The sequence below is a fragment of the Crocuta crocuta genome, unplaced genomic scaffold, assembly GCF_008692635.1.
Source record: "Crocuta crocuta isolate KB4526 unplaced genomic scaffold, BGI_CrCroc_1.0 scaffold163, whole genome shotgun sequence".
Lineage (NCBI taxonomy): Eukaryota > Metazoa > Chordata > Mammalia > Carnivora > Hyaenidae > Crocuta > Crocuta crocuta.
The window spans coordinates 2,317,249-2,329,558 of NW_027529533.1; the positions used below are offsets into that span (position 1 = coordinate 2,317,249).

Here is a 12,310-nt window from a genome sequence, read left to right on the forward strand (position 1 = left end):
CTTCAGTATTGTTTATGTTCAGCTGGGCCTATCATTTTTGCTGTCTGGAGCACAGTCAACTTGGTTTCCACTCTTTCCTAAACTCTCAAATGGCTTCTTTCACATTTTGAGCTATTCAGCGTGGTTTACTGCACCCTGCGAAGCAGTAATGCCGTGTACCGTCCGTCCGGTAGCATCTACAATTCCCGGTTTCTTCTGAAATGGCAACAGCGCCCTTTAAATTTACAGTAGCTTTCCGCTGGGGGAAGTTGTGATGTCTTGCAGCCGGCAGGCTGAAGGATCTTCCTGGACTCAGGATGCTTGCCGGACGCGGTGGCGCGCGCCTGTAGTCCCAGCTACTCGGGAGGCTGAGGCGGGAGGATCGCTTGAGCCCAGGAGTTCTGGGCTGTCGTGCGCTATGCCGATCGGGTGTCCGCACTAAGTTCGGCATCAATATGGTGACCTCCCGGGAGCGGGGGGCCACCAGGTTGCCTAAGGAGGGGTGAACCGGCCCAGGTCGGAAACGGAGCAGGTCAAAACTCCCGTGCTGATCAGTAGTGGGATCGCGCCTGTGAATAGCCACTGCACTCCAGCCTGGGCAACATAGCGAGACCCCGTCTCTTTTGCGTTCTTCCCATGTATCTATCATAACACAACGAGAAGTGGCATGCTTGTATTCTTGCACGACAGTGTTCCTATTACCCCGTGAGTCCCCCATGGTGGGGCGATCTTCTCTTATTTTGTATTTGACTTCATCATTATGTAGCAAAACACCTGAATATTCAGGTTGCGAGGCGTTTACGGAGTTTCTATCGTACACGGGCCCTATGGGCAGGCAAGGGGATGCCAAGACCAAGGTTAGACGAGAATCCCACAAGACATGGAGCGTCCATCACAATGGGGACTCTTTTTTGAACGTTTCTTCGCTTTAATTGTTGAGGGTAGTTGCGGGTAATTGTCGGGTAGTTCCGTTTCATTACATTTCAAAATTCTACTCGTCCAATTAACCAATGGAAAGGGCTCGTTGCTCTTGCATACCGAACCCTACCGCCCGTTTCGGGGAAATGCTCCCAGTGCTCTCATCATAAATTCTTACGACCAGCAGAGGTCGCTAGGGAGGTGGGCTTGAGTCCTGAAACACGGGAGGGAAGGTAACCGGACTATCCGTCAGCTATCCAGGAAGGAATCCAGTTTCTAGGGAATAGTTTGGATCTATTTCTAATTGTTTTGGTATAACGAAAACCTAACTGACGGCGACTCGATAGCCTAATTCTTCAGATAAGCGACACAAACACGTTCGCTTCAAGGAATATTGGGTCTTCTGCGCGGCCGTAGATTTCGGCCAAGTGCGCCTGCGCATAAGAGTAGCGGCGTTGAGTCAGGGAGTCAGTGGAGAAAACTGCTGTAGCGACCCTCAGGCTTCGCCATGAAGACTCGTTTTAGCACCATTGACCTCCGCGCGGTACTCGCGGAGCTGAATGCCAGGTACTGAGCGATAGGTGACCAGGCTCTTGCGGGGAATGCAGAAGGCAGAGGCCGGTGCCCCATGGTGGAAAAAAGATGAGCCTGATGTTGCCGCTTAATCCCCCAGTGCTCCTCTGCGGACCTGGCTAGGCCTGGGTGGGCGAGCGCGTGACATCTTTCCCGTGGCCCTCAGGACACCTGGGGGACCCCAGCGTCCGCACCCCCCACACCCCGCTCTCGCGGGCTGCTTGTGTCGCCAAGTCTTGGGTCAGGCTTTGGCGGGGCCCTCGCCGAGCTCTCGCCCTGCTGGCCTGAGTTGCCCGGGTCCGGCGGCCAACGTTTAGTAAGACAGGAGACACCTGGTAGACGCCGGGATGCCCGGCAGCCTTTTGCCTCAGGGCTTTCCAGACTGGAGGCCTGGTTTTTTGGACACTGGTCACTCCTAGGAGAGGGAAGATTGGCGTCTTAGCGGAAAGTAACAGATTCTAGTCTGGTTTCTGTTATGCAGCTGTGCGAGACCTTTGTCATTTTTCCAGAGTTTTGTTTACCTTTTTTTTTCTTTTGTAATAAAGAGGATTCGATTTTACTGTTTGCTTAGAAATTTTGGGTCATTTCAAGGACGCAGGGCATTGCATGGTGTTCCTAGGGCTGATCTTTTTGTCTTAACTTTTTGTTCTTAAAAAGTTACACTTTTTTTGGGCTCAGTGACTGACTGATGGCCTTTAGACTGCTCCCTGGTTGACTTCATATCCTTAGAGTTGATGATCCCTTCTTTGAAGGGCTTGCTTCTTCCTGCGGCTTTAATTCGAGTGAAGTTTTGTATTTCAAATGTTGTTACGTGGTTCCTTTTTCTTGCAGCTTACTAGGAATGAGAGTAAACAATGTTTATGATGTGGATAATAAGACCTACCTTATTCGTCTTCAAAAGTAAGAGCATTTTACAGGCTTGTTTGATCTTTCGTAATTAAATGTGACATAATTGGGGTTTTTTTAACCTGCACTTTTAGTCTGTTTTACTGAGTTAGCGTTGACAAATGCCCTAAAGAAAAATTTAACTTTTTTCTTCTGCAGACCAGACTTTAAAGCTACACTTTTACTTGAATCTGGCATACGAATTCACACAACAGAATTTGAGTGGCCTAAGAATATGATGCCATCTAGTTTTGCCATGAAGGTAAACTTTAAGTTATACTTGAAGTTAAATTTTAAGGCCCTGAGATTGGTCACTAACAATTAAGTTTTAAAATGTTTGGTTTTCCTTTACTATTATAAATAAGGTAGAGATAAAATAGTTGATAGATACTGGGATGAATAAAGTAGATGTTTATTGACTTCTTGTTACCCTTCACACCCCAGTATGCTCTAAATCTTTCAGTTCCCACAGTCCTTATTCAAGCTTAAGCTTGTATAACATTCCCATAAAGCCCTTTAATTACAGTGTACTTCGTGCTATCAAAGCAGTTCCTTGTTCGATCAATGTTAATTTTTGTAAAGCATCATTTTCATTAGTTTCTCACTTTTCATGGTTCCCAAATTTCTGAATCCATAGCCTGTCTTCTAGTATTCTTGGTTTTCTGTGATATGCCCACCCCCAACCCTTTCCTCGTTTTCTGCGGCTCACTTATGAGCTGCCAATCTGTATTTTATTGAAATACTCAATGACATTAGTATGTTACCAATCATATCTTTTTACTTTTCACTTCTCCCTTTGCTTTTTTTTTCCTATTAAAACAGAGATTCTGCATTTGTGAACATGTTACCTGTCCATTTATTGACATAACAAATATACTGTAAGTTTATGTGGACAGAAGAAATTACAATCAAATATACCTAACTTTGAATTAATGATTTTGCCGCTAAGTAAGTTTATAACCCAGAAAAGTTACTTAACCTCTTGAAACTTAGCTTCTTTAAATTTAGAATGTGGATAATAACTCCCTCATGGGGTTATTGGTGAGGATTACTTGAAGTAACATGTAAAGCACCTAACACAATGCCTGACACATATTAGGGCTCCATATGTATTAATTTCCTTCTTCCTCTCCTCCTCACTTTCCTTCAGAAATTTATTTGTTTTGGCATTGTGTTATTTCATTAGAGGCTTTACAGAGAAGAATCTTATCCCCAGCAACTTAGAATCTGTTTTGGATTACAAGTTAGGTAAGTGTTTCCCAAATCACAAGGCCTGTCACAAAATGATCAAACTCTTAAAAAGTTTAATTCACTTAATAGTAACCCCAAATGGTTCTTTTGGGAATTGTCCTTAATAATGGTGACACTTGGTATTTGTATAGCACTTTTTAAAATAAACTAATAACGTACATTTTAAGTTGTTTAATACATCAGTGGATATGAAGAACAGTTATTTTAGTTTTACAGATGATGTAACAGGTGATAAGATACCAGGATTGTGTAAAAATCCCCAAATCAGGCTATACCAATAGGAGGCCAAACACTCTAAAATAACAATGTTAGAATTTTATGAGTTAGGTGTACGTGTAAATCTAAATATATAAAGAGATACCCTCCAGTGGAGTAGACAGTGTTAAGCACCTTATAAATAATCTGAAATAAAGAGCTGCTACTGTTGCATGGCACAGTAATGCTCAGTTTGTGGTAAATCACAATGATTGTTCATTCTCACATTTGGGGATGCCAGTTATAGCTTTGTGGCACTGACAGGCAGTTGTTTTCACCAAGCTGCTAACAGGGAAATAAGCAAAACAAGCATTACATATGTACTGTATGCCCTCTGTACTCATGGTAAATAATCTTCCCTTTTCTCCATCCCATGGTGTGGATTTCTGTTCCTTTCAAGGTTGCCTTTTATCTCAATTTTAACTTTGTTTTTCTTGAATAAAAATACTACTGGGGGCCTCTGGGAGGCTTGTGATTTTCCCCTGAGAATTTAAAAATAGCCTATATGTAGGTCACTTTAAATCAAAATCATTATAGACCACTCTAATATCAGAACTATTAAATACATGAAGGGGAGATTGTTAGAAGTTTGGAAAGGGTTATTAGATCTGCTTGATATATAAGTACATAAAATGAGAATTTTAGTCAATTTGAACTATTAGGTCTGGAGAAGAAGTCTTCTTGGTTATGAAAGAGTTGGCATTAATTCTAAGAATGATTGTATGTGTGTATATATATACACACACACACACACACACAGAGATGTATATATATGTATTTTTTAAGGTGACTATATTAACTTCTCTGTAAAATTTGTCTTGAATTTGAGTCTTGAAAGCATTCTTACTGGTCTTGACTAAGTAGTCTTTCAAATTAAAGAATCAGAAACAGTTGTAAGATTTTTTTTAGGCACTACAGAGTAGTCTTGTTTCTGGTTCATGTTATACTTAAATATTTGTGCTAAAGGATGGCACATATAATCTAAAGCAATAGGTGTTTGCCAAGTGATTTGTATTTGCGTTTAAAATGTTAATTTTATTTTAATTGCTGATAAGAAAAGCACATCATGACTACGTTTAGGAAGAATGGGATTTGATAAGGAATAAGAATTATTATATTTGGATTTGAGCTAAGCTGGTCAAAAGCTTTGGAGATCATACCAGAAAAATCCGGTCTGGGCTATGTTAATACATTTGTGGGAATAGAAGGTAATTGGATGTTCACTAACTAATGAGGAATAACTTACAGAATACCAATAAGCTCATGGTTCAGAATTTGTATTTAAACTGGAAGATTGGTGGAAACTACTAATTAATATTGAACACTAAGGAAATTTGGGATATTTAAAAAATGGGACTGGAAAGAGGCTTTACAAAAAATGTTATGGCTTTGAGGGAGGTCATGAGGGTAAGAAAAACAGCGGTGGTAGAAACACTGTTTCAGAGTTAGCAGTCACAGTCCTCTGACAGAAAGTGTTTTTCCTCTGATAATCATCTGCAGGCTTTTGTTTACTATTTTTTAAATGCTATTCTTGATGGTAATGAAAAGAAGAAGCTTATTTACAAGCCAGTGTCAAATGATTAGGAATTTGCTTCTACTATATAAATGCTCTTTTCTTCTGTTTCTTACCAGTGCCGAAAACATTTGAAGAGTCGGCGATTAGTCAGTGCAAAACAGCTTGGTGTGGATAGAATTGTAGATTTTCAGTTTGGAAGTGATGAAGCTGCTTATCACTTAATCATTGAGCTCTATGATAGGGTAAGTTAAATTTGGGTGATGAGATGAAGGATAATTCATTGTTGTATTGTTAATTATTTGTGTAATACTATTATACTGTAAAATATGGGCAGTGACTGTTCTGCCCCTTCCCCTGTAGGCCACAGCAGCTGCAGCCCATCTGAAACTGATTTTTGTTTGTGGTCTCGGGTACTGAGTGGTCAATTGAAATTTGTGTGGTACTCTCTGTTAAAAAATTTTCTAAAAACTTTTTTGTTTTGAAATAGAGATTCACAGGAAGTTGCAAAGATAGAGATGTCAGTTTCCTTTAGTTGTTACATTTTACATAATCTTGGTACAGTATCAAAGTCAGGAAGTTGATATTGGTACAATGTATGCATCTAGTTCTGTTCTTTTTACCCCCTTTGTAGATTCATGCAACCATTACTACCATTAAGATACAGAATTTTTCCACTACCACAGAGATCTTCTTGGTGATACCCCTTTATGGTAATACCCACCCACTCCTCTTCCTCCCACCATCCGTACCTCCTGAAAACTACCAGTCTGTTCTGTGTCTCTAATTTTGTCATGATAAATTGGGTCTTCAACAAAGAAGTCAATTTCAGAACCTTGGTAGGAAGGAGATACCAGATACTCTTAAATAGGAGTTGATAAACTCAAGCTTGTGAGCTTATGAAGGGCTAGGTTTTAAAAGGACTCTTAAAAAACAAAAAAGAATGTGCAACTGAGACCACATGTAGCCGAAAATGCTAAAATGTTTACTGTCTTGGCGTTTTACAAGTTTGCCTTGTAAAAAAGTTGGCTGGCCCCTGCTCTTATATAATAGATTCATATTGTCTGAGCCAATATTGTGCAGACACATGCCAAAATATATCAGAGGGCCAAGTTAGGATTTATAAGACTCATTTTAATCTAGAAGCAAATGCTTTCATGAAACTAAGAGTGCTAACCTGTGGCCTAGAATGATCAGAATAAATTACACAGGACTGAATAAACTGGAAGAATCTCATTGTGGTTAATTATTTTTCAGAATACTTTTGGTATTATTTTTATGATGAGTATTTTATGGTGGTGTATGATAGAGCCCCTTACCTTTCTCTTCATCCTTATTAGTCTATACTTCTGCAAGTTGTTTAATTCTTATTGTTTAATTTATTGTTTAATTTATTGTTTAATTCTTATGTATCACTTCTGCAAGTGATATATAATTAAAAGGTAATTTACTTTCATTGATGCTTTAAAATTTAGGAACAAATGTCTTTTACTGAGATTTTTTTTTACAGCTAATGGCAAGGTGCATGTGTACATAGGTTCAATAAGAATTTATAGTTCCTTTTACCAAGATATAATTAGGCAAATTGTGCAAACAAGGTCACACGTAGGGTGTCCTATTTGTGAATAAGTCTCACTTAAGTAGGTATGACAAGTTCATCATTAAGGAACAAAGGTTATATTTTATTTGCAGAAGCAGTGGCCACAAAGCCCTCCTGAGAAACTGGTCTTTCACCTGTTTCGTGGCTTACATGTGATCCTGGCCTATTGGTGGTAAAGAATTTGAATAGATTTGAATAACTGTAGATTTGAATAACTTGACAGAGAAATTTACCTACATTTATAAATCTATCACTGACACAATTAGTAGTGATTTTTTTTTGTTTGGTTTCAAATGCTAATTTTTAAATCTCTGGAATAATAGAAGCTTTTGAAAATAAAATCCTAAATTTCTTAATGAATTCTCCAGGAAGCAGTGATTACTATGGCTTTATTAATTGCTTCATACCTTGTGGCTCTAGATTTGCTGACTATCATCAGAGGAGATATATTTATGTTAATTAACATTTCTTGCTGGACCTATTTAAATCAGGCCAAGATGTAGTGAGAGTAGCTTGTGTTGATGTATATTTGTCATCAAAATAATTTTAGATGTTATCATGAGAAAGGACTGTAAAAAAGTATTGAAAAGAGACAAAAAAGACAAAAATGTCATTTTAGTGTCCTGGGTGTTGTCTAGCAGGCATTCTATGTTTTTTTCTAGGGATGTGTACCTTTGATTTGCTATTTACTTTTTTTTTTTAATTTTTTTTAATGTTTTATTTATTTCTAGGAGAGAGAGAGAGACAGCGTGAGCAGGGGAGGGTCAGAGAGAGAGGGAGTCACAGACTGAAACAGGCTCCGGGCTCTGAGCTGGCAGTCAGCACAGAGCCCGACGCGGGGCTCGAACCCACGAACCGCGAGATCATGACCTAAGCGGAAGTCGGACGCTTACCCGACTAAGCCACCGAGGCGCCCCTGCTATTTACTTTTGATTGGGGTTGTTGTTTTTTTAAACAGCTCTATAAAGGTAGACTTTTACTTGTAGAAAACTGATAGTAACTGAAAACTGATGGTAGCAAATCATTCTTGCCTGATAGCAATGAAAGTAATTTCATGTAGTATAGATTCAAATTGTATCTGTCTAGAGAAAAGATACACCCAAAGGTTACAGTCTTACTGCCTTGAATTGACAATCTTCTACAATTATTCTCTTTCATAGTAAATAGTTAATTTATTTCATTTCTCTTACAACCAGTTTTACCATCTAGTTGTTTTTATTAATTAGTTAAATAAATTTTCATAGTTACAATAATAGTGTATTATCTTCTGGCAAATGTTTCTACTAAAATCTGCTCCTTTGAAAATAATTTGGCCTTTTTATCTGGATGCTTTAAAATTTTTTCTCTTTTGTCTTTGGCTTTCAGTAGTTTCGCTGTCCTATGCCTACTTGAGTTCTTCTTTTCAGGGTTCATAGTGTTTCTAGAAACTGAGTTGATGTTTTTTATTAGTTTTGGGAAATTCAGCCCTATTTTCTTTGACCTGTCTTCCAGTTGACAAATTTTTTGTTATCACACAAGAATCATTTGGAATTGGTATGTTTTTATTGTCTGTTGTTTCTTTTTATTTTAATTACACTATTTTGTCTCTTTACATGCCTGGTTGTTTCCGTGTGTGCCAGGAACTGATTAGGAAAAACAGTAGTTGTATTCTCAGATCTAGAATGACTTGTCTTTCTCTAGAGAAGATAATTGCTTTTGACAAGTGGCTAAGGGCACAAATAATTCCAGCTTATCTTACTCCAATCAAGAATTGAGTTGATTAGCGTCGTCTGGGTGGCTCAGTTGGTTAAGCGTCTGACTTCGGCTCAGGTCATGATCTCACAGTTCATGGGTTCAAGCCCCATGTCAGGCTCTGTGCTGACAGCCAGCTCAGAGCCTGGAGCCTGCTTCAGATTCTGTGTTTCCCTCTCTCTCTGACCCTCCCCTGCTTATGCTGTCTCTCTCTCTCTCAGAAATAAATAAAAAACATTAAAAAAAATTTTTTTTTTTTAAAAAGAATTGGTTAGAAGTTGGGCCTGGAAAATCTGGTATATTTATTTCTTGTTCATCCCTTCCCTTAAGATGCAGCCTCTATGAGTCACTCTGCAGAGCTGGACTTCTCAGGCCTTATCAGGATACCCATGCCCCACTCTCGGCCCAGTCACCTTTCACTTGGACTCTGAACTCCAGTTTTTATTCCCCTTAGTTGTCTTGTGAGTCTATCAAAGTTTATGCTCAGCTTCTCAGCCTATCAGTTGTTTCTTAACTGTTAGATGATCCTAGGGGGAAAGTAGTCTCAAGTGTGGGACTAATATTTTTGAGTTTTCATCTAGGTTTTGGTTCTATGAAGGTTTATTGTCTTGCTTGCATTTTTGATTTCTTAAAATACAAGCTTTGTGTATTTTGTCCAGTTTTTCCGTTTCTCAGTAGGACAGTGGTTAGAATTATCTAGACTACCATTTAAATTAAACCTGTTTACACAAGTAGTACATGAATACATTTTCAGTATATAGACAAGTGCATAGAATTAAAATGGAAAATCTTACCACTCCTAGCCTAAGCCATTTCCTCATTCCAAGGTAACCACTGTTATGTATGGTATCCTATTTGTGGTCTCTTTCCTTCTCCTCACCACCATCAAAAACAAAACAAAACGAACAATTTTTTTTTTTCATTTGTCAGGCAAAAAGTCTCTAGAATGTAACTGATTACAGGCATGCTTAGGTCAATTCTAAGTTTAAACTTACGTACCAGGCATGGGCCTTTCCATTTTTTTTCTTTTTCAATTGAAACTTAGACCTTAATGATATGTAAAAAGTCTTTTCATACAATGATTTTGTGTAATCTTTGCTATCATTAAAAAACATCTAGAGGTGCCTGGGAGGCTCAGTTGGTTAAGCATTAAACTCTCGGTTTTGGGTCAGGTCATGATCTCATGGATTAGTGAGTTTGAGCCCTGCGTCTAGCTCTGCATTGGCAGTGTGGAGCCTACTTGGGGTTTGCTCTCTCCCTCTCTTTCGGCCTCTCCCCTGCTCACGCTCCCTTTCTGTCTTTGAGAATAAATAAACATAAATTCTTTTAATTAAAAAATCTAAACAACCTTTTCTCATTTTGTAATAATTTTAGAGTTATAGAAAAGTGAAGATTATATAAAGTTCTTGTATACCCTTCATTTCGTTTTTCTTAATGTTAACATCTTACATAATCATGGTACGTGTGTTAAAACTAAGAAATTAACACTGACATATGACTGTTAATTAAACTGCAGACCTCTTTCAGATCTTACCAGATTTTCTAGTACATGTCCATTTTCTTTTCTGGGATCCAGCCCAGGATACCCCATTGCATTTAGGGCCTTTCTATTTTGAAGGGTTTGAGCTATATTGGCATGCATTCTGCCTAGGTTTCAGAGGTCCAGTTATTGATGAGTTGGAAATAGAGATAAGGGTTTTATACATGAAAGTATGTGCTTGGGAATTTTCAGTGGTCATTGTGATATCTAAGAGAGTAGGTTGGTTGATGCTTACAGTAGATCTTGAAGATTGCTTTTTCTTCTCTTTATACCAGGGTTTGATCGCCAAGCCTTCGTGTCTGGAATTTTGATGTATGGTTTATCTAGAGACGATCAGACCTTAGTTAAAGAGGTGATTACTGCTCAGATTTATTTAACAAAGTCAGTTTATTAATTTGCAATAAAATTTCAGAAAGAAAGATGCTGGAGAAAGTAAGTTAAGGTTAGAAAGTAGTTTATTATATACATCAGAGCCAAGCACAGTATTTTCCAAAATATGTTTCTTAGATAGTATCTTCCCTAGATAATAGGTGTACCTAGAAAAATAGGTCCCATAGCCATTAAAATTTGAGGGCCTTTGAGAATAAAATAAAGGGGGAAATTTTTTTTAAACTCTAGGACTTAACAGTGTTGTTAATAATGTGATGGTATACCCCCTAGAGAAAGATATGTTACACAGAATTTCCAACTTACTTGCTCACAGAGTTCTTTTTTTATGGAGGTAGGGAGGAGTCATCTTACAGAAAAGTTTTGGGAAACCCTGGTTTAAGGCAAAAACACTTTTAGGAAAGTTACTGCCTTACTGGAATCTGCCAGATATTCTTGATAACTGCACAGTTTGCTTCAACAAACATTTATTGAGCACCTTCCCTCTGCCAGTTTCTGTAGTTAGGTCTGTTTTGCAAGTCATGTCAAGTCACATCATCAGTCAGACACTATGTGGACTTCTTTCCAGTCCCCCACCCCAACTTTCCTTCTCCAGTTTGCTTTGCTTTGCATTGCTTTTTTTTGAGGTGGGGGGCGAGGGAGAGGGAGAGCGCGCCCAAGTCAAGGAGAGGGGCAGAGAAAAAGAGAGAAAGGGAATCTCACTCAGCATGGAGGCTGTCTGGGATTTTCTCTCTCCCTTCTCTCTCTCTCTCTCTGCTCCTCCCTTATTTATGTGCATGTGTGCGCGCTCTCTCTCTCTCTCTCAAAGCACTCAGCTGACTGAGCCACCCAGGTGCCCCTAGTTAACGCTTACGTTAAGTTAAATGCATGAATGCTTTGAAGTCAGAACTTTTAGCAGTAGGTATTATTACTCTTTCAACACCTAGTAACTTCTGGTATCTCTATCTCTGATCAAGGTGGATGGTGACTCTATCGTCTGTAGCCACATATCTTGCAACCTGTCATCCCCAACATGAGATTGGGGCTACTTTCACTATCTTCTCTGACCAACTTCTAAGGAATTGAGAGAGTATTTGGGATTATCTGCATGCTTCTTTGTATTTTAATTCTACAACTACCCCTGTCTTCACTGTCTGTAATAAACTTGTAAGGTTACGTTCTTAGGGGAGTTTTATTTTCATTAGGTTTCCCCCCTCTTTTTTATTGAAAAGATTATATAACTATTAAATTTTTAAAAACCTTTTTAAGATCATAGTGCCTTTTATTATGAGTTATACCGGTCACATGGCTATTTCTACTTTTAAACATCTTTTTAATTATTATTATTATTTTTTTTAATGTTTTATTTGTTTCTAGGAGAGAGAGAGAGAGACAGCGTGAGCAGGGGAGGGTCAGAGAGAGAGGGAGTCACAGACTGAAGCAGGCTCCAGGCTCTGAGCTGGCAGTCAGCACAGAGCCCGACGCGGGGCTCGAACCCACGAACCGCGAGATCATGACCTAAGCGAAAGTCGGACGCTTAACCGACTAAGCCACCCAGGCGCCCCTTTTTAATTATTTTTTAAAATATTTATTATTATTGAGACAGAAGCACAGCACGAGTGGGGGAGGGCCAGAGAGAGAGGGAGACACAGAATCCGAAACAGGCTCCAGGCTCTGAGTTGTCAGCACAGAGCCAGAT

General features: G+C 39.0%; 1 protein-coding gene across 1 annotated transcript in view; it reads left to right on the top strand.

Moving 5' to 3' along the window:
- Positions 1 to 1,357: 1,357 nt before the first annotated feature.
- The window catches only part of NEMF (nuclear export mediator factor), a 53,084-nt gene continuing 42,131 nt past the window's right edge, over positions 1,358 to 12,310 (top strand). The window contains exons 1-4 of the mRNA XM_077761270.1: positions 1,358 to 1,464; positions 2,302 to 2,370; positions 2,515 to 2,617; positions 5,494 to 5,619. Coding sequence (XP_077617396.1) covers positions 1,406 to 1,464; positions 2,302 to 2,370; positions 2,515 to 2,617; positions 5,494 to 5,619 — 357 coding nt within the window. The 5' untranslated portion in view covers positions 1,358 to 1,405. The remainder of the gene's footprint in view (positions 1,465 to 2,301; positions 2,371 to 2,514; positions 2,618 to 5,493; positions 5,620 to 12,310) is intronic.